General features: G+C 42.6%; 2 protein-coding genes across 8 annotated transcripts in view; both read right to left on the bottom strand.

Annotated features, from left to right (window-relative positions):
• Positions 1 to 21,389, bottom strand: part of CPNE1 (copine 1) — a 44,821-nt gene extending 23,432 nt beyond the window's left edge. Inside the window, exons 1-2 of one of the 5 annotated variants that reach the window (XM_074605704.1) lie at positions 21,262 to 21,375; positions 18,380 to 18,462 (exon numbers count right to left, since the gene is read on the bottom strand). The gene's annotated coding sequence lies outside the window, so the exon portion shown is untranslated. Of the gene's footprint in view, positions 1 to 12,689; positions 12,780 to 18,379; positions 18,463 to 20,904; positions 20,996 to 21,261 lie in introns of those variants that run through there. The other 4 variants (XM_074605707.1, XM_074605703.1, XM_074605705.1 and 1 more) reach the window with 4 other exon arrangements.
• On the bottom strand, positions 8,249 to 21,385 carry RBM12 (RNA binding motif protein 12). 3 transcript variants are annotated; one of them, XM_074605700.1, is made up of 3 exons: positions 21,262 to 21,348; positions 18,380 to 18,430; positions 8,249 to 12,832 (listed from the first exon to the last, which is right to left on the bottom strand). In XM_074605700.1, the coding sequence occupies exon 3, from the start codon at positions 12,808 to 12,810 to the stop codon at positions 10,171 to 10,173; it is 2,640 nt and encodes an 879-aa protein (XP_074461801.1). In that variant the 5' UTR covers positions 12,811 to 12,832; positions 18,380 to 18,430; positions 21,262 to 21,348; the 3' UTR covers positions 8,249 to 10,170. The 3 variants fall into 3 exon arrangements, with proteins under 3 accessions (XP_074461801.1, XP_074461800.1, XP_074461802.1); XM_074605699.1 differs by having other exon boundaries at positions 18,380 to 18,462; positions 21,262 to 21,318; XM_074605701.1 differs by lacking the exon at positions 18,380 to 18,430 and having other exon boundaries at positions 21,262 to 21,385.
• Positions 21,390 to 22,642: the final 1,253 nt, after the last annotated feature.

The raw sequence follows: 22,642 nt of genomic DNA, 5'->3' as shown, positions 1-22,642 counted from the left end.
CCTAAGTTACATTTCCAAGCTCTTCATGCAAAAGAAAACACATTTCAAAGTTCATAGCATTTAGTAGTAGAATATAAAAAAACATTTCCCTGAAAAAATAACTTAAAACAGGTTGAGGCTTTGGAATCGCTCATTCATTTGGCTTAAGTTGGAACAGTGACTGCAATCCTAGAAATGCTCCCTGACTTCTCCCACCAAATAAGATTTTTTTCGTTCCTTTCATATTCTTTTATTTAGCTGCTCCCCCCCCCCCCGCCCCGATTCTCAAGTATTTATTACTGAAACGTAAAGAACAACTTAACTGAAAAAGAGACTTAAAAACTCAACCACACTGACCTTTGTAACAACCTCAAACCCACCATTTTACACTTCAAATCCTCCTTTCTCACGTAAGGCCTCACTCTTTCCCTTAAAACTCCAGCCATTCCCATCTCTGCCACAAACAGCTGAACTTTCTGTCTCGTGCTCCACATGAACCAAGCTGGCTATGGCTCAGTCCTCCACTTCTCAGTCCAAACTCCTTAAACTCAGGTTGAAGACTACACCATATTCCTCCTCTTCGGTTCTTCAACTATGCTGCAGCTTCACCTGCAAGTACCTCAACGTACCGCACGGCACACACCCATGGCTTTTGAGGCAACACCTTGGCATTCGCTCTGCCGATTCCTTTGGCAACCTTGACCATTCCTAAAGGCTGGAAATCTAAACCCTGCTGTACTTACTCTAGAGTCTGCATGATTTAGCCATTCCCCCAAACGTAACCGTGATATCATGCAGGTGACTTCAAGGCAGAAACTCATTAAAGTCCATCTGTCTGAACTAGTACATACTGTAAGAACAGCATAAGTTCAAAATAAGACTTTAAAAAGAAATACGCCAGTAACACATCTTACCAAACAAATTCACATCACCGAAGAATTTTGGTGACCGTGTAGTACCAACAGCCACTTAGTTAATGAAAAGTTTGTGATATCTCTTGTTAGTATTGCACTGCTGAACGACCACCCCAAAAAAAAAAAAAACGGTTGACATACCCCAGATGAATTCTTTAGACTATTCTCAGTTGCCCTGGAGTCATTACTGCACAGTGACAATTTCTGCCTAAAAAATGAGTATAGACATAAAGCAGAAGTGACCTTTCAAGTGCTCACACATGACAGAACCACACTGTGTCTCTCATTATATAAGTCAGGCTTTCTTCTTTATGAACTTTAATTTTAATCTTGAATCTAGCTCCTCATGAAATATCATCTGGAAAAAATACCATAATAATGCTTCTGCAGTACTCATAAGACATTGATTTCTCCGATTTATTCATTGCAAGTTCAACCTTTCTTATGCCAACATTGTCTTCCAGTTCTTTTTTCTCCTTCTGAGTATATGCTGCTTCTAAAGGAAGAGATTCACACCCCCATAATACTTTTGTGCCACTTAATTATTACCATCTGCAGTATGAACATCTTCACTTCTCCATCACGATCTGTTGCAGAATTAACGATGCTTCAAAACAGAAAAACCTACAAAAAAAGCTACCACCACAAAAACCCGACATAAGGAAGTACAAAGGAAAGGATACGGCAAGGGATTTTAAAAGCTGTTTTTACTCTCCCTCACCCAGACTAACAACAGAAGTATTTAAAGGCCACAAAACATCACCCTGACCTTGTGCCCCTTTTCTCTTCTCCTCCAGATCTAACTTCTCCTGACAGTGTACCTCCCCACAAGCACAAACTCATTACAACGGATTCAAGATATTCCGCTTGTCTCAGTGCCAAGTGGGCCAAACTGATCACACAACCTCCCTGCATTACGGGAGAAGAGATTCCACAAACGTGAACAGAAATTTCCTCAAGTGCTTCTTCCCTGTCTGTTACCCATAGTATATGCGCTGCAATACTTTTCAACCTATACCCTAAAAAAGTCTGTTTTCATTAAGTTTGAATTTGCTACAAAGGTGTTCCACACCCTTTACAACACACGCCTCTGCCAGTTAAGAACCTGAAAACCCCTAGAGCCCAATACTGGTAAGCCTTAGACTGTCCCACAGGTGAGCCTCTTTATTGTCTCAAAGTCAAATGAATAGTTCCAACAAATTTTTAATAAATATGACCAAATTAAGGCAGATAGAAGTTCTGTAAGCAAAAATCTCCGACAAAAAAACTAGAATCAATTTAACAGTCGTAGAAGCATGAATTGAATTACATTTACTCTAAACGGACTTGGAGTTATCACCATTAGGTGGAACCTGGAAATCCAGGTCACAAATTACACGTTCTCTGGGCAGCAGAGCACCATCCACATAGTAAGGGAACAGCTGAATAACAGGCAGCAGACACAACAGAACACCGGATAGGATCTTGTTCATCGCAGATTCTTCATCAACAAGGCTTTTATGCGTACCTAACGCAGTAGCAGAGGGATCTGAGACCACAAAGATTAAAATAGGATCCGTTTTCACATTATACGTGTAAGCGACCCTGGAGCGTGGGCTGCTCAAAAACATTCAAAACAACAGGTTCTTACTACTTTTTCAAGGCTAAACACGATGGAGAGGAAGGTTACATACTACACCACCACACTGTGGCTGGAGCAGAACCCAATTATAGGGATACTTCTCACAGTAACAGAACTAAATAGGGATACTACAGTCATATTCAGTCAAGTCACTGCACTGAAAACAGCCCTTATTTCATAGAGATACGTTACCTGCAGACTCATATTAGGATTTATATTACATTGTTTATTATTGGTTTTGTTTAAACCAAAGAATTTTTGGTTTCAGAAAACTTACTCCTGTTTCTACCTTAAGTTATTTTTACAGGCACAACTCTGGACAAATTTTAACAGGAGAAGTAGCACAAGCCGTCCAGCAGAAGGAAAGCACTGTTTGCACACTCTGCTTTCTGCTCCTGGAGTAATTCAGGTAGCCAAACACTATCTTCTCATTCAAAGAGATAACCTGACACATTGCTTGCACTGCAAGGAAGAAATGCCATTTCGATTCTTGTCTTAACAGAAATACAGGGTCAGTAACCCAAAGGGAGGGATGAGTGTTCCGACGACAAAAGAGGCCTTCAAAAAAATTCAGGCCATTTGTGCAATACGTCATGGTGTTGTGTATGTAATTTTTTTCAGATATACTTGAAAGGCTTTATCCCTTTAAGAGATTCATCCAGCTTACTCAAAACACTTTTATACACACACAGGGGCTACCACTGACTTAAGTGACAACAACTACAGTAGTCTTTAAAAACCTTAAAACAGACTTGACCATCAAAACCAATTCTGATTTACAATCTAAGAGTACCTAAGACTGTGCAGGGCGCAGGTTTAACAGCAAACCATTTAGATCAATTACGCATCTCATACATTCTATCATTAACAACTGCATTTAAATTTCAGATTAGTTTACTCACTGTTTTACTCTGCTCTTTTTCACGCAAGCTCAGTGCTGAAGTTCTGAACCACATTCTTCTTTAGGTAAGAGCATCACTTAGTTGTTTTTAATAAAGCTGCAGAGTGAAAGCTTGGCCCCAACTTTTCAACTTCAATCCTAATGCCATTTCACTGACGCTAATACTGATGTGCCTTTAAGGTGAGGATGAAAACATTACTCGGAGACAAATGAGCTATACACCACTGCCCTGCAGAGACACTTACCTCACTTCCTAAACGCATTCAAGTCCACAGATGAAAAAAGCTTTAAGCATTACAAAAGACACTCCATTTATTCGTTTGAGACTGTATCTCTAACACAGAAGCCTGGCTCTGCAGCAATGCTGGGACACCGTGGGGAATCCTAGGCAAGTGGATCGGTAATACTTAACAGCTCCGCCTCCCTTCCCTAAGAGGTGATTTCCCCTACATTCAGTCAACAACTGACAGTGCCTAAATTTACTTTAAATTAGCCTCTTTGCTTTTGTACGTGGTTGCATTAGTGTTCCTTAAGAAAATGGGACTTATAAATACTGCCCTTTTATTAGAAAAATTTGGCTAATAACGAAATAGTATCAGCAACCATCGTTTTCACTTTTGAGATGAGCTTCCTGTTGAAACAAGCAACGCTTCTCACACTCCATATCCATCCTCCCATCAAAACAAGCAGCAATGCTTTGGCTACACTGCTGAAAACAAAACTAATAAAAAGCTCCCATTATGGAGCACATTCTGGCAAATGCCACCACAGCAAGGTCACTGAGCAAACAATGCTGCACAGAGGCTTGGAATCTTGGTGGCAGAGGTCCTACGAATTTTATCATAAAAGTCAAAATTACCTAAAAGGAATTCTTGAAGTAGTTTAGGTTCTGACTATAAGGCTATTTTCCTCCCAAAATCTGCTTAAGTGCCTAGAAAGCCTTTCTAAGCTTCCTACTGTCACAGAGCCATGCTACACCCACGCAGTCACATTTAATGGGAAATGGCTGGAATTAAACAAATTGTTTGAAACTACGAAATAGCTAGCTGGAAGTTCCACCTACCTTCAGATGGTGAGAAACTGGAGCAATACCATCCTACTGATTCTTTGGTTAACAATACTGTAACTACAATATGAAGATTTCAAAGAGTCACCAGCCTTCCAGAAGCAGTGACCATTCCAAAAAGCCAGACTACGCCAACTAAAAGAGTTCTGGGCAGGATCAATTCCTGTTTTCCCCATGCAAGCCTTCCAACTCCTAAATTTTCAGTTTTAAACTTTACAGGGAAATCGTACTCCCTCAACCATGTACCGTAAAGGCAATCCCCACTCCACCCCTTGAAGTTACCCCGGCTGTGATCTATTATCAACTGTATGAAGAACTACGGTCTAGTTCACTGATAACTCGTAACAAAGACCTCCCCAGAAGTTAGGAAAAAACAATGAAGCTGGTGTGAGAGTGGTAAATACAGAGTTACCGAATTGATTTTGTGGAAATCAGACTCCCATTAAAAGGAAATATATTCACTGTTTCTGAAAGCTTACTTTAACATATTTGGGAAGCAACTGGTAAGACCATTTGAATTTAAGGTTGTAGACATGGGAGCATACAAGAGAAAAACAGCCACAAAGGAGTAAGCTTTGACTCTGCAGAGGCAGTAAAGGAACCCAGGTCAGAATTAATCTGGTTGCCTCTCTCCTAAACTGCCATGCTGTGAATACACAAATAAAACCAGAAGAATGATAATAAAGGAAGCTGCTCAGAAGTGAGTGCCAGCGAGCGAAGAGTCACAAGCTAAATAATCCGACACCCGCAGTCGGTCTATGGAGCTATGGAAAAGGAACAATTCCAGGCCTGCTTTTCTTACATACGGTCTTTATACCCATGAGTGAAAAGCATCCAAGTCGGGAAGGCGGGAAGCAGTCCATGCACCAACACCATCCAAAATATTCCATGCAGTAACAAAGCTCCGAGAAAATTACTGACAAAGTCATCTGTGCAGAAAAAAAGCTACAGTACACCTACCTGATCGTATGATAGGGCAAGAGTAGTGGAGTTCAGTACACGAACCTTAAGTCGAATGCATACTATCAACCAACAGATTCCACGGGAAACCCAAATCTTTCAACTACGATCACGTTCTCAATGCCAAAAACAGACAGAAAAGAACTCCTTGAGGTTACTCTTCCTGCAGAAGTATTTAACGCCGTTTCACCTCCCCTTCCACCAGGAGAAGAGTAATTCATTCTGTACGCAAGCTCTATCTCAGTTTTCCCAAAACCATGAAAGAACATACAGCCACAGAAGAGAAGGGAGCATCAGCAAACCTGCAAGAGGGCAAAGACCAGCAAATACATTTGACAACACTGCTTCTGGGCCCGAGGCACCATTTCTGAAAACCTCTTACAGCAACAGAATTTAGCATGTCTTTTTTTTTTTCTTTTTGAAGACCTGCACAGTATCTAAAGAAGCAAATTGACGTAAGACTAATTTGTGTATGTCTCTAGACTCTAACATTTCCTAATAGATCAGTCCAGTTTCAAAACAGCTTCCTTCCAACCAATTACCTTGTCAAAGATAGAAAGTAGTCTTTTGCTTGCACTAGAGTCTGTATTAATCAGGAATTGCAACCCTTTCCTTCAGGGGCTAATCCATATATCTAGATAATCATCCTAAAACAACTGCTCTCAGAGTGGTCCACTGTCCGACCAGAGGCTCTAAGTGGTCCATAGTACGTAGTAGTTTCAGTTTTGCAGATCAGAAGGCCAACACCATTCAGAGGCGTGCACTGCCGAACAACACGCTGAGGACCGACAGCGTTCACTGCAGGAAGCAGCAGCTTTGGAACCACCACAGCAGAAGACGAAGCAGGAACAAAACACAGAAACTCATATTTACAGTTAACACACCACTAGTGTGCCTAGGTAACCAGATATTTTTTTTCCCCAAAGGAAGTCCACAGTCTTTAGTGCACCGAAATAATCTCAGTGAAACAAGCTGATGATTTCAGGCAGTATAGGCAACAACTTCTTCAAGGAGTTAAGCATGAGCAAATTAGCAGAACTGACCAGCACATACATTCTTTAGAAGGTAGACCTTCAATGTCAACTGCCGCTCAACTATAGTCTTCGTTTGTGCATTGATCTTCCCCTCCACTCACAACAAATTCAGAGCATAGACGTTCAAGGAAAACATTAAACGCTATGAAAAGAACACTACTTAGAATAAGAGAGAAGTATCCTTCGGTTTTCTTTAAACCTACAAAGCCTCAAACATCTCGTAAATCTACATTTAGAATGTGGCAACAACAATTCATCAATAAAGAACTGGTTTTAATGTTGTCTGTGATATTAGAGAATTGACTTTTTGTTAAAAATGAAATCCACAACATTAAAAACAAAAACTGCGACATTTAAGTGTAACTGTTTGAAAACTTGGTAACTTTGAAGTCACACTTTCATCTAACCATTGCAGTTCTTCCATGTAGGTTACAAGTTTATCATTGAATAGTTTATTATATTCATACTTTCTCTTGTGAGCAGAACGACAAAAATACGTATGTTTAACAGAAAACACATCTTTTTTTTTTTTCTTTTTCACAAGTAGTACTTAGACACTAACACTTAAGGAACTGCTAAAAACACCAACTTAGCCAGTTATATAACAAGTACCTTCTTTCCATAACTCGAAGAAATTGGGACATCGGTGTCACTGACTGTATTCTTCCAATGAGGCTAAGCGGGACGGCAGTTCCTGACACTCAAATCATCAAGGCCAAAACAACTGCCAACTCAATCCGTGTCCATCAGCTGATTCTTTCTGTTGCTACCTCTTGTTAGCAGCCTGACTTGACGCGTATGTGCAAAGGCAGTTACATACCTTCCACACTAGAGACAGGACCTCAGAGGTCCAACCCCTTATTAAGGCTATTTATGAATACAAACATGTGCAAAGTATGCAATTTTATGAAATCTAGCCATGCAGTCTCTTAATATAAGGGTATCCTCACAATTTAGCACACCATGCAGTTTAAGGCTGCTTCTAACATGAAAGCGAGTTGTTATAGAAAACTTGTATTTGCAAGCGACACTTGATAACAAACTTTTCTCTATATATGCTTTAAAGGATCAACCATAACTATTTGTTACAGCAGCTGTATTGTTTATAGTACATACAGAAATCCTAAATATGCTATGCCTTCCTATTTTTTCCAAGGGCCTACTCTCAAGGAAAAGAGGTACTTACTAAGTAATTTACTACTAATTTAAGCGCTAAAGGATATGGAGCATCAACTGCTTGGCAAGATGAAGAGCCCCTTCCCCACCCCAAATCCTCCACTGAAGCATTCCATCCATGTCAGTGTTCCCAAGACCAATGACTTTTTGTATTGGTTTGCACTTTTTTAGATAGGCATTTAAACATCTTTAGACCACACAGAAAAATCAACAATCAGAAAATGAAAGATTTCCAAAACAAACCTGCACTTTTAGAAAGTCCAAAGGAACAGGCACACAAGCATGTTTCACGGCATATGCTGTGTCTAACACAAACACTAATAACCCTGCCTCTATTACCAAGAGGATTGAGACATGAAATCAAAAGACAGTAACACAGAACTGTGTACCTAATTCCAGACACCTGTAGTTTAATTACATTTCACAACAAGGCCAGCAATGTTGTGATCCATTTGAACTTGAAAAAAGTTATCACCAGTTTCCACAAGTCAACACACACTAATATCTTAAATCAATTCTGTGAACAACGAAGCCAAGTTTTCCTTTTCAGTAATTTTATTCTAATATGAAACATGAAGAAACAAGCACCCAAATAACTCCAATATAGTATGAAACTTTAATAAAAGTTGTTTAAAAAACAAAGAGCATAATTTTAAAAATAAACTGAAAGGCTTGACTCCTAATCGTACATCTTTCTGACATCAGCAAGAGTATTTTCAGACTTTCAAAGAAAAAGGAAAAAAAAAAAAGAAACAAAGATCTGCTGTTGAAACATTACTCCCAAAGACTGTTGAAACGCATAACATGAAGCTTCAGAGACAGACAGTTTTATTAACAGGAGGCTTAATTTTGAACAGTATATACAAATCACATGACTTTTCCAAAGTTGGGACCACCTAGTAATCTGTCAAAACAAAATTATGCTAATGAATTACAGAAGCATCTGTGTAATGCGACCACCTCTTTATTGAAGTACACCTTTATACAATCCTTCCACGTATTCCTGTACTGTGAAATCCTCTCAGGACGCAGCGCCGCACAGGTTTTCAAATCCCTCCTACACACCACATGAATAAAACTGTTGCCACTTGCACCTCTCAGTTTTGCCTGACCGTAACACTTCAGTGTTCCATGATATGCAACACCAAAAGGCACTGTTTTTCTTTGTCCAAAAAACAAAACAGTTTAACGTTTACTATGTTTAAGTACAATGATTTGCAGGGAATAGCAGGATTTTTCAGGCAATGCCCAAGTCTTCAAATTTATCATAAGCCAACAAGAATGAACCAAAAAAATTCTACTTTTCACTTGTGTAATTACTTCCTTTCCAATTCTCTCTTTTTCCATGGAAGGTTTTACTGCACAGCAAAGAAAATGGCAACTCTTTACAGACTTTGAATACAACAGCACAACTTTATTGCAAAAATATATAGTAAACTCAGTATTTTCAAGTTTTGGAAAAAAAATAAATTTTATCTCTGAATTCACCCATAGCAGTAATTCACGACAGAGTTGCTGAAGATAAAAGTTTCTTTCATATATAAACTAATTTAAAACTTTAGCTGGACTCCAATCTTCTACTGATAATCATCACTTTGGTTCTCTTAGCAGAGACTCTATGTAAGGAGTTCAAGAGACACATGAGAAATACAACATCAATATCCAACTAGTGTCAAAGGTCCTATCCCAACCGATTCATGTAATCCTAACAAATCAAGCTACTTAAACAATAATGAGTATTTTCAAGTTGTTACTTCTACTGCAAACGTTTTATAAGTGTACTGTAAAACTCATATGGTAATGTTTGAGGTTAGCTATACTTGTGGCAAAAGTCTTATTCTGCACAGTTATAATTGCAATATATAAATAACTAAAGGTTATTCCACAGAGAACAGCTTGAATTTTACAGAACGATTCTGCTCATACTTATAGGAATTAGTTTGGTAGACACATCAGCAATGGGCATAATTCAACTGTTCATACAGTGAGAATCTTGAAAAAAATAAAGATACATACACAAAACAATTTTTCTGTGTACACTGAGAATTCGTTCAGTTGCAGAGTAAAATCAGGACTTTAAACAAAGCTTTGACCTGTAAACAAAGCAAATTCAGCCAGCTTTTAACCAAATCTAGAAATAGCTATCTATTTTACAACAGCTTGCAGGAGCACCCACTGAAGAGCTTCACTGGCTTCATCTATTTCCCTTATCCGAAACTACGTAAAACCAATCTAGATTCCTTGATAAGCACTGTGTCCAGTATAGTTTACCAAACTTCTATGATGAGTAAGAATCTGTCTAGCTTCTCCACATATTTGTACGGGAAAATCCACTGCGCATCTGTCCTCGCAGTGTTTCTCATGTAATGGCTAACCCAGTGCTCTGTCTTATCAAAACCAACCTGTTTTACAATTTAAGCAATCCACAGGTTCTATCCTGGAAATACTATAAAAACCAATCTGGATGCATTTATCACAGCACTATGAATATCTATTCTACAACTACTTCATATTAACAGCTACCCTAAAACAAGTTTTACTTTTCTGGAGCCTATAGGCCTGTCATTTAAATCAACAACAGCTGCCATAGCTTCATCACGAGACTCGAATGCAACCATTGCTTCTCCAGTGGGCATGCCTTTCTCATTGTATTTTAAGCACACTGAACCAGGGATCACTTGGTAACCATAAAAGAAATCCAAAATTTCATCCACCGAAACAGTGAAGGGCATATTCTGCACTTTAATGACAGTTGGTCCCGGCTTCCCAGACCCTGTTCCAAAACCTGGGGGTCCACTAATATGTATATTACCTGGTCCGGGTCCAAACCCCGGAGGTCCACTTAAATGTCCGAGACCACTAGCAATTCCTGGAGGACCAGCGCCAAAGGCAGGAGGCCCACTTAAGTTGCCAGGACCATTACCAAAAGCCTGAGGACCCCCTGCAAAACCTGCCGGTCCACTCAAATTACCAGGACCACCTGCAAAACCTGGGACCTCAATACCTGCACCAGGCAAACCACTAGTTGCAACTGTAGGTATTCCTGGTCTAGAATCAGGAAAGCCACCTATTCCAGGTGGTGGTAGAGGAGGACCAAATGTGCCAGACCCGCTGAAGTTACCAGGGAAGTTAAATGGAGGACCATTGTTTGCATCTTTAGCATTTCCCAAGAAGGCATGCTCATCCCCACCAGCGCCCTGTGCTCCTGGCACAGTCGCATTTCCTTGTATCGGTATTTTTAATATCTTTTTCCCTTGAGATGGTGGGTTTCTTTCAATATCTCTCATTTCTTCTACAGTTATCAAACGCAAAACAACATCTCTTCCATTCAGTTTTTTACGGTGCAAACGCTCTGCCTTACGAGCATCATCTTCAGCTTTAAACTGAACCAGTGCTTGCCCTAAACCCTGCCCGTTATTATCAACAAGTATTTGTACAGAGTTTTCTTCTACTGCCAGTCCCTCTAGAAACTGAAGGATTTCCATTTTTGTTATATTATATGGAATATTAGATATATGTGCACACAATTTTGGCAAGCCTGGTTCTCCCTCAGCATTCATGAGGATTTCTCTCTGGTCATAGTTGAAGTTCTGCAATCTTTTACGAATCATATCTATCTTTTCTAACATTGCCTTTTTAGTAATTGGATGAACTTGAATAAAGCGATTCCCTATGTACTGCTTATGATGACACAAAGCTGCTTTGTAATCAGCTTCATTCCTGAACTCGACAAACCCCTCTCCAATTGCCTTCCCGTTAGGTCCATAAGCTATATAAATGCTGTCTTCAACTATATCCAGCTTTTTAAAAAAATCTATCACATGTTTGTTCTCTGATTCAAAGGGAAGACCTTTCAAATAAACACAGAAACCCTGCTCATGGGGAGATCTCGATCGTGACCTTTTCTGTCCACTAGGAGATTTGGACCTAGGATGAGCCTGGGGAGGAGGAGCGTGTGACTGCCCCGAGGGACCCATGGTTTGCTTGAAAGTTATGTGGCCTCCAGCAGCCACCCACTGTCTCTCTGTTGCAGGACTAACTTCAACATAGCGCTGAATCATCAGCATTCTGTTTCGCTTCAGTGCTTCAAATGTATCTTGAGGAGAAAAAAACTTAACTAGTCCATTTCCATTATTTCGACCTACATGATCCTTCAGCATATGGATTGCATCCACACGGAGCCCAAGGAAAAAATCTTTCACATCAGATTCTGTTGCAGAAAAGGGCATTCCATGAACGCTGACATACAAATCGTCTGGATTGATTGGAATTGGCTTAACACTACTTTGAGAGTTCATCTGGATAGGATTTACAGGATTCATGGGACCAATAAACAATGGATTCAAGCCGCTATTCATATTCACTGCTGCTCCAGACCCATTCATTCCAGTGGGTAAAGGTGCTACGGGTGGAGGATTCATAGGAGGCATTCCTGATATGGGAGGCATAGGCGTCATTGGAGGTACGGGGGGCACGGGGGGTATCGGAGGAACCGGAGGAACAGGAGGCAGTGTGGGTACAGGAGGTGGAACAGGTATCGGGGGAATAGAAGGCATTGGTGGCAAAGACGGCATAGCTGGGATAGGAGGGATTGGTGGAGGAGGTACTGTGTTCATCGGGGATGCTGTGCTAGGTATAGTTGAACTAAATGTTGGGCTACCAAAGGTACTCCCAAGATTTGGAGGTGCAGTCCCCATACTGGCAGTAGAAAATGTGGATATGTTTTTATTGCTTTCATGCACAGTAGTAGAAGCAGTTACTACACTAGGAGATGGATTATTAAAGTTAGGTACAGTAGTAGGTAAGTTAACCCTTCCACTCATTCCAGAACTAGGTGGTGGTCCTGACCTGCTAGCATTTGCGGGTGGCATATCTAGATTGGCAGTTTCAAAACGCCTACGACTGAGTTCTATCATGTTCTGCATTTCAGTTTTACTGCTCAGCAGTAGTGTTACTTTCGACCCTTTAATTGTACCACCTGTGCGCATCATACCAAGCCTTGCATCTTCATCAGTGGCAAAAACGATGAAAGCCTCACCCAGTTCACCCCCTACAATATGCACGCCCCCATCAGGAATGGTCAATCCAGAGAAGAAGTGGCGAATGTCCATGGTCCCCGCCACAATCGGGAGACCTTGCAAGCGGATGACCACAGCCATGCTGCGCTGAAACAACACACACCTGCAGATGAGAAAAGGCAACGGCTATGTCAGACTACTGTTTATGACACCATGCAATTACCTACAGACACCATCTACTGTATTTGTTTACATACACCTAAGAACATCTTGCAAAGATTAAGCATGTTTATATTCCAAGTTCCTTATTCATGTTTGTTTACTTCATACAGATTGAAGTATTAAACATTTACCAACAAAATTAGTATACATTTTGCACTGGAAATTCCAAAATAACCATTAAACTAAGAACCAAGTGTCAGTAAAAAAAAAAAGAAGTAAGGAACAGCAAAAGTCAGAACTATTATATCAGTAGTTGAATATTTAATGTAAGCAAAATGAGTATTTTAGCCAAGCAAAATTAATTTACCATACATTGGTATGGTATCCACTGTACCTGGCAAAGTGACTGCAACAAATTCTGCACACCTATGAGAAATAACCAGTTCTCTTCCATTTGAGGGCAGGTTTTATCTCCTGACAGGAGAAGATAACTGGGAATGTAACGGTGGGTTGGTTATGAACAAAACCCATTATGGACAACTAGCAACAGCAAGACTCACACAGCGTCCTGACAGGGACCATCTAGATTATACTGATCTTATATTTTCCTCCTAGGAAAGGTTAAGAGGTCTAGGTGACCATGAAGCTAGCTAACCATTATAATCTAGTCCCACATGTTTTGTGACTATACAGACCTTGCATAAACAAATTAACATCATTAACATCTATGCATATCCTAGCTAGATATTAGGCCTTTACAACTTTCAAAAACAAGGTGTAATTTGTAATAGTTGCAGATGCCCTGTCTAATATTACACCTTCCATCTCAGACAGCTGAGGTTGGTGGAAGCTTAAGATCAATTCTGAACAGGTAGATCTCGACAGTTACCTTGTACACATTCTACAGAAGAGCCTGAGGTCATATCAGAAGTTCAAGATAAACAGGAAACTAGGTAATTCTCACTTATTCTTGACAAACCTTCAGTAAATACTGAAAGCGCCATATTAATACTAGCACAATTCACCATAGCAGAAATGAATCTCTCATCCTAAGCCATCAGTAGTAGCACCTTGTTTCACCTGAGCCACTTTACCTCTGAAACTTCTTCACTTCCTAAGTACAAGTTCAGTACAAGACACAGTTCAGTGTCTGTACGGAAGACCATCAGGGCTACTGTTAGTCACATACAACTGGTGTTAACTAAGCATTTGAAATCAAGGATGAACCAGGCCACACAATGCAACACCAGGAGGCAGCGCACCACCAAAGACTTCTGGCTGTATACCAAAGCTATGACCAACTACGATCAGTAACTATCTCACAACATTTCACATTCAGCTAAGTATTGTATCCCAGCATACAGTCAAATCTTTAAGTCAGCTGCATTTGCCTGTCCACGTCTCCCAATCGCTTTAGAGCGGACATGCCTTGAGTACATCCTTAACTACTAAGTAAAGCCACTACCAACAATTTAACCATGTTAAGTAAGGCTGAATTCAGTACTTAATGAATAAAGTAACAATTTTCCTACAGGGAAAAAAAAAGTGCACAGCAATTCTTTTGCTTGCATGATGGAACTTCAGATTACTCAAATAGGTACTGACGTATTTTGTTTTGTTGCCCAATAAACCAGAGCTAACCCCTTCCATACATGAACTCAAGCAATATACTGCGGTATTACAGGGTATTGGCCCACATCCAGTTAAAACCAGAAAAGCGTGAAGGACCTTTCTCCCTCAAGGAAACAGCAGAAAAGCCCGCTGGCACATAGTAAGCTCTGCTGCTCTAAATGAACGTCCGATTCCTTATTACACTGTCTTGAAAGAGAAACTGGAATTTGCAAGACGAACATAAGAATGTCTAAAAGAATAATAATAATCTAGCTGTACATACCGCTAAGAAAACCCCTACTCCACCAAGGGATGGCAGCAACAGAAAGGGGAATATATACTAAGCTTCAGGGATAAATTTTTTTAAAAGCAACTTTTGCGTTGCCGTGGCAAGGTAACAAAAGCAACATCTTGCATTTATCTCTTACAGTGACACATTTAACTTGAGAATAAAGTTCACTGCCCAATCATTTTCCAACAGCAAAATGACTGGTCCACGTAAAAAAAGCAAGTCAAAGTAAGAACTATCTATGCTATGTGCACAACTAAGAAAGCATACACAATTTTTTGCAGTTTTAAAACAGCAGTATTTTTCGATGATTCTGTAGTTTTATTTTAAACTCGCCTAAAAATGATAGCAATCTCCGAAAGTAAAGTTAAAATGAAAATTCTGCCTCCTTTAGGGAAGTCCTACTAAAGGGGACTGTAAAACCATTAGGACATTATGTTAAAGGACTGCTTTCGAATTAGATTAGATGATCCTGAGGCAAGCAAGCAGTATAAAAGCATCCTTGTTCTTGCACCTGTGCTTTGAAAAATTTAAAGTAACACTAAGAGTAAATCTTGCTAGGAGGCTTACCTTTTCTCTATTACCTATTATACAAAGAATGAGTTTCAGAAATTTTTATGCATTAGGAGTTAAAACATTTTAAGCTTCTTGTATTAAATGGAAAATTACTTTTATTTATCTAAGAGATAGGTAGTTTTCAAAGAGTTGCAGTCAATGGCTCAATGTCCAAGTGGCAACAAGTGGCGTTTCTCAGGGGTTGGTACTGGGACCAGTACTACTTAACATCTTTGTGGGTGACATGGACAGTGGGATTGAGTGCACCCCCAGCAAGTTTGCCCACGACACCAAGCTGTGTGGCACAGTCGACTCGCTGGAGGGAAGGGATGCCATCCAGAAGGACCTGGACAGGCTTGAGAGGTGGGCCTGTGTGAACCTCATGGAGTTCAACCAGGCCAAGTGCAAGGTCCTGCACTTGGGTCAGGGCAATCCCAAGCACAAATCCAGGCCGGGCAGAGAATGGATTGAGAACGGCCCTGAGGAGAAGGACTCTGGGGTGTTGGCTAATGAGAAGCTCAACATGAGCCGGCAATGCGCGCTCACAGCCCAGAAAGCCAACCGCATCCTGGGCTGCATCAAAAGAAGCGCGGCCAGCAGACTGAGGGAGGTGATTCTGCCCCTCTACTCCACTCTCGTGAGACCCCACCTGGAGTACTGCGTTCAGCTCGGAGGACCCCAACGTAAGAAGGACACAGACCTGTTGGAGCAGGGCCAGAGGAGGCCATGAAGATGATCCAAGGGCTGGAACCCCTCTCCTATGAGGACAGGCTGAGAGAGTTGGGGTTGTTCAGCCTGGAGAAGAGATGGCTCCAGGGAGACATTAGAGCACCTTCCAGTCCCTAAAAGGGCTACAGGAAAGCTGGCGAGGGACTCTTCATCAGGGAGTGTAGTGATAGAATGAGGGGTAACAATTTTAAACTGAAAGAGGGGAGATTTGTATTAGATATTAGGAAGAAATTCTTTACTCTGAGGGCAGCAAGACACTGGAACAGGCTGCCCAGAGAAGCTGTGGGTGCCCCATCCCTGGAGGTGTTCAAGGCCAGGCTGGATGAGGCTTCGAGCAACCTGGTCCAGTGGGAGGTGTCCCTGCTCATGGCAGGGGGGGTTGGACTAGATGGTCTTTAGTCCCTTCCCCTAACCATTCAATGATTTCCTTACTAATGCAGAAGGGATGACAATCTGATATGACCATTAGTTGAACAAAGGGAACTTGGCAAGATTTTTCTGCCCAGATCTGCTGGTTTAGAGCATCATATATTCTTTATCAGAACTGACAGCTGCTAGATAACTGCATTTACTAATGTCTCCATAAATCTAGCCCAGAAGACAAATTACCAGATAAGGTCACAAAAGAATTCTTAAAGAGTACACGCATTTGAACATGTACATAACTTGGGGGATAATGCAAGCATTTCAATCTTGCATTACATTCAAAACTTCACTATAAAAGCTAAGACATATCTTGATGGTTTGTTACCAGGTATTCTATTTAGGTCCACTAAATCACTATTGACAACCACCCCACCACCCCCCGACAAAGGGCTGCTTTGGCATATAGTTGCTAGAAAAACTAGCTGCAATGACTTCAGCTTACTTAATTTCATGCTTGCTATTAAGCAAGAGCTAACAGTAACATGGTATGAATAAGAAGAACTTCTTCACTCCCATCGAATACTACTGTCAAAAAAAATATTTTGTCAACTCAAAACATAACTGCTTCAAATTTTTCCAAGATTTCAGTGCTTTTAACAAAATATTAGTTTCACTTCTGTTATTTTTAAAAAAAATAAAAATCACACAGACCTAAAGGGACAAATTCCACATTTATAAGCACTCACAAGTCTGATTTGTTCCAAAATGCACTTAGAAGACAATAACCCACTCACTCAAATTTCCCAACTAATGAAAAAGCAAAGCCTGCTCAAATATTTCACCGCTCATTTGTAACATACATGCAGACGCAACATTAGAACAGGCTACATGCCTGTTAAGTGTGCACTGAAGGCTTTTTGTTGGGCTGTTAGAGATGTTCTCAGGCTGCCTGCTTTTCTCCCTGTACAAAAAGATACTCTGAGGCAAAAGTGGGTTTTGTTGTCATTTTGGGTGGTTGGTATATTTTTGGAGATACCAGAAGCACAAAATCCTGGAGCTGTACAATGGACAAGCCATCCCCATTAGCAAGCCAAGACAAAAAAAATGGAGTAAAGGGCTGCTGACAATCAGATTCAACTCATTTGATGAACCTTAACAACATTTTTATGTTTCTTGACAGTAACATCTTTAAAAACATTGATGTTACACTGGGAAAAATGTGTACAAGATTACAATATTACTTATTCCATCTTCCAGCTATGCGCTAGTCAGTAAAATAAGCAGAATTTGGTTCATATGCATAAATTTATAGAAACACCAGACTAGCTTTTTAAGATGTATGGATTTTTCAAACTAAGAAAAGTTCCGAAGATTCATCCTAGCCGCTGGGAAGTATGGAAGTGCAATACCCACGCGGTACAGACACACCACATATTTGGCAGTTCTTAGATGAAAACTAAGAACTGGAATAAAATTGTTATTGTAGGAGGAACTTTTAGTATCCGGGTTGAGACTGCCTAGTAAGAGCCAAGACTGCAGACCACAGTTTTGCCCCCCTTTTTTTTAAAAAAAAAAAAAAGGCTAAAGTCAACCTGTTAGATTAAGATAGTCATCTCTGAGCTAATTTGAGCCTATCTGATCCCGTTAAAAGCTGCAAAATCAATTACTGTACACTTCTAAACTCCAATAGTTAGAAACATGCAGATCTATGGCCTGCAGCAAAGTAGCTACATTTTCCAGCAGTGCAAAATAACTGGGAGAGTGTTCCAGACTACCACATGCTGATGTAACAACAAAACATTAGTTTGGCAGAAAATGCTGTTTATGAGAACAACACTGCCAGAACCACCATCACCAGTGAGAGTCAAAGTAAAGAGACTAGCTATAGATTATCTGACCCAAGTATTTTGATACCAATTCAGACTCAAAAAGCTTCAAATATTTCTTAAGTTATACTCAATATGCATATAAAGAAGTCTTCAATTCAAAGGCTCTTACCTGCAAAGACAGATGTTTTTTTCTTAACAAGTAGCAGAAGCCAAGCCAATCCTGTGGGCAACCAATTAAAACCAACTTTTAGACTGCAATAAAGAATAAATGGAGGCAAAAATCAATGCAGGCAACACAACAGCAGTAACAGTCCACAAAGAACTGTCTAAATAGAAAGTTCAAACCTGTGACCACCACAAGGCACCGAGACATATAATCACCACAAGAGTAAAAGTGCATTTTTTAATACCTTATCCCTGTATAACTTGTTGGTAATTGCACTGCACAGTTTTGGTATAGTTTCAAGACATGAATACGCCTTCCAGAAAGAATATAAGAACCAACAGAAAACACTCAGAGGACCTTTCAAGTTCTACCATCACCAGTAGGTGAACAAATCACTCTTTCAAAGGCAAAGAGCAAGAATTAAATACTCAAAACCCCTGAATTTTAACAAACCCTTGCTCCAAAAATAATGATATTCCTTCCATCAACTGTGCATCTTCTTACTCAAGCAAAGCAACATAAGCTGCACCTCAGAAAACCTCCCTATAGCTGCACATAAAAAAATCTTCAGGAGTGACACAAACTGGTGAAACTAAGTGATATTTCACAGCCGCCTCTAGGCAGTCAGCTCTACAGAGCACACAGTAAGAACTCCCCACCGAGATACTGCATTTTCAGTTGTAATCAGTCATTTCATTATCCAAATACTGATCAAATTCTCATTTTTTTCATCCCTGTGGAAAAATTTTCTTCCTCAGATTACAACTCAACAAAAGAGCCAAACATTTTAAGTGGCAACATATGTATTTTGTATTTAAAGAAAGGATGGAAAACCCTTGCTCTTTGATTGCTTAGTACACCATCTCATACTAAAATTGTGATTCTTTGGAAAACTATTCAGGAATGAATCACACCAAGAACAACTAACTGCGCCCTCCTCACACAACCCAAACAGGCCATTTTCAGTTACAAGTATCATTACCAAAGTAAGCTTCAAGACAAAAGTACTACCAAACCATCCACAAACTCCCTAATAGAGGCATTTAAAATAAACACAGGTATTCATAGATCTTTCAGGACATTAACAGCAGACTTAGAAGTGAGAAAGATACAACTACGCTCTTCAGACTTGTATTAAAACAGCAAATGCATTTAGGAAAAGACCTTTTTTCTTTTGATTAGACCTTTAAGAGAAACGAGCAACCCTCTATGAGAGCAATTCAACTATGTACTTTCATATCTAGGAGCGTCAAACAGTAGTTTACAACACAGGAAAGAATGCAATCACCTGAAAAAACAGTTTCATGCAAAAACACACCTGCTTTAAGAAGCAGATAAACCTTTCATGCACAAGGAACTTTCCATTTGGAAGAAAAACCCAAATTATTTGACGTATTTCCAGTATAGCAACCACAGTGTTGCATATTTTCCTCTTCACAACACTGAAAACAAGCTGAAGATTTGCAGTGGACCAAGACAACATGCTATAATGTGAAATAACATAAACAAAACCAAGCAGCATTCTTCAGAAAAGGTGCCAAACTCCATTCTACCATGTGTAAACTTCACACCAAACATCTACATTTGCATGCAAGTCTCAATTCTCTCAACTTTAAAGAAAACCATCTCCATCACTCTCATAGGTAAGGACATCCTTTCCCATCAACCCGATGCATTAAGAGTGTATTATCTAGGCAGACATCGACTAGGGCACAGGTGCTCCCACACAACACTGACACCACACCGCTGGGACTTCATGGGACAGACCCTCCACACCATCTTTCAGCTACACAGGAAAAACCACCAGCCACTGGACACAAAACAGCCGATGAAACAACCTTAAAAGGAGTCCACTGAGGAAGCAACCTACTGATTTTTCTGCCTAACCCCAGCAGAACGAGGTGGGTAAGATAATCACTAAGAAGAACAGGTAATTTTAAAGTGACTAAAACCATACACAAGAGTTTTTTTCAAAAGAAAGCTCACACAGGCTCCTGATGTACTTCTGGGTCCCAATTCAACACTAGGTTGGGTTCAGTTTGGCTTTTGGTTGGTTTTTTTACAGATCTTATTTTTATTAGTGGAGCAGAGCACTACATTACTGCACGGCAATTTAACTGGTGTTTAAAGGGTAACCCCGACGAGCGGTGGCAGAGCCGCAGGCACCAAGGACCTTCCTCCCTTCAAAGCGTTTGTCCCGCTTCATCCCCTGGGGCCCGGCGCGGAGCAGCCGCCGGCGCCCCACCGAGCGCCCCCGGGACGAGCCCCGCCAGGGCCGGCCCCGCGCCGCACGGCCCAGGCACCGACGCGGCCCCGCGCCGCCGCTCCCCCGCCGCTCGGGGCCCGCCGGCCACCGCTCCCGGCCTGAGCCACCCCCGCGCCGCCGCCCGCGCCCGCCCAGCCCCGGCCGCCGCAGCCCCCGCGCTCCGGCCACGGCTCGGGCTCCGGCCCCGCCACCGCCGCAAGGTCACTCGGCCGCCACCTACGGCCGGACCCTCGGCGCCGGCGCTCGGCCCGCACATACTCACCTGCCCGCGCCGGCCGCGCAGCTCCGCGGGCCGCCGGGCGCGGGCGGAGGCGCGGCGGGAGGGAGGGAGGGAGAGAGGGAAGGAGCGGAGGGCGTGGGCCGGCCCGCGGCCCGGGCCCCCCGGCCGCAGCACGCCAGGCCGCGGCCAGGCGGGAGCGGACCCCGCTCGGCGCCCCGGGCCCGCAGCGCACGAGACGCCGCCCGGCCCGGCCCGGCCCGGCCCGGTCGGCCCTTTGTGCGGGGGACGCGTGCCAGCCGCGCCGCGCCCGGCCTCCCTCCCCTCGCCTCGCCTCGCCTCGCCTCCCCTCGGGCCCGCAGCGCAGCGGCCCGGCCCGCCCGGGCGCCGCCGCGCTCTTACCGAGGGATCTGCACGGGAAAAGGGTGAGACCGGAGCCGACCCGCCCCGGGCCCCGCTCCGCGCCGAGCCCAGCGCCACCGACCGCCCCGCGCCACAAAATGGCCGCCCCGATGCGGCGCCGCCAGGGAGGGGGCGGGGCCTCGGCTGGGCGGCCCGAGGAAGGCAGGGCTCTCCGGCGCGCGCAGGGCCTGCTGGCGCCCGCCCCGCCCGGGCCAGAGGGCGCGTGCGCCGCGCGGGGTGGCGGGAGGGGCTCGGCTGAGGGGAGCGGGGCGGGAAGGGGCTGCCGGTCAGCAGAGGCCTCTCACAGCAGTACCGCAGCGACGGCGCCGCACGGCGGGTTCGCCGTGTAGGACTGGTTTAGTTGCCTCCGGTACAACAGTGTTGCGGTGACGGCGTGACACATATTGTGGAAATTAACCATGGTGTAACTGAGGGTTATTGCTGTGGAAACGGGGCATCAAACTTCCAGCAAACGAGAGTGCGGGTTGTTTCCCACGTCTTCACTTATGACCAGGTTGCAGAATTAAAACGAAAGTCAGATTACCCTGGGTCAATGCTCTTTTGAGTGTAACTGCCTTTACCTGTATTTGTCCTTTGCTTGACTAAATATATGTGTAATACAAATAACTAGGCAGTGTCCTGAGCTGAAGAACAGCCAGACACCTCTCGGGAGATGTTCTGTCACTGTGCTTCAGTGGACGCGGGTACTGCAGCAGCATCCATTTTCAATGAAAAAAACCTGCCGACTCTGCTGCAAGAAACAAATGAAAATAAATCACCACCTCATGTTGCAAATACTTTTCCAGTGAATTGGGGAGTTCAACAACTCAGTTAACCTGGTTGTTTTTCCCACCAGGGCCAAACGGTGTGATGGGCCTGTTGTCCTGAGGCAACGGGATCAGACCTGGGGCTGTTTGGCAGTACAATAAGCCCTCGCTCTGCTTTTTGCTTATCCCCTCTTTCCACTGCTAAGTTCTCCTTTACCACCCTCATCCCCTCCAAATAAACAGCTCACACGTGTTTATCTATTCCCTGTTTGCCCTGGTTTTACAGATTTTGTACTCTATTTGGCATTTATGATAATGGCTGCCCTAAAAATTTGTCAGTTCTAGCAAGCTAACACCTCCTTTTTGTCTTGCTAGGTGTGCCGCCGGCTTACGCATCGCTCCTTGATTGCTGTAGGTAGTATCCAGTAATTTGCCTTTTTATAGCGCTAGTGACACCAGGCAGGGTTAGCCGTCAGTATGCGGCCCTCCCCACCACCGAGAGCAGCGGGCCATTGGAGTTGCCAGAGGTGTCCACAGCCCGACTTGCCAGACACCCTGGAGGGCTGCTTGCGAGGGACAGCAGGAGCACCTGCAGCTCAGGGCCTCGCTCTGTG

This window comes from Larus michahellis, chromosome 12 (genome assembly GCF_964199755.1).
Source record: "Larus michahellis chromosome 12, bLarMic1.1, whole genome shotgun sequence".
Lineage (NCBI taxonomy): Eukaryota > Metazoa > Chordata > Aves > Charadriiformes > Laridae > Larus > Larus michahellis.
The sequence above is the reverse complement of the archived record's forward strand: the minus strand, read 5'-3'. Positions and strand labels throughout refer to the sequence as shown.

Bases quoted from the DNA above. Each gene is read 5' to 3' on its own strand.
- RBM12 (XM_074605701.1), bottom strand. From the start codon at position 12,810: ATGGCTGTGGTCATCCGCTTGCAAGGTCTCCCGATTGTGGCGGGGACC.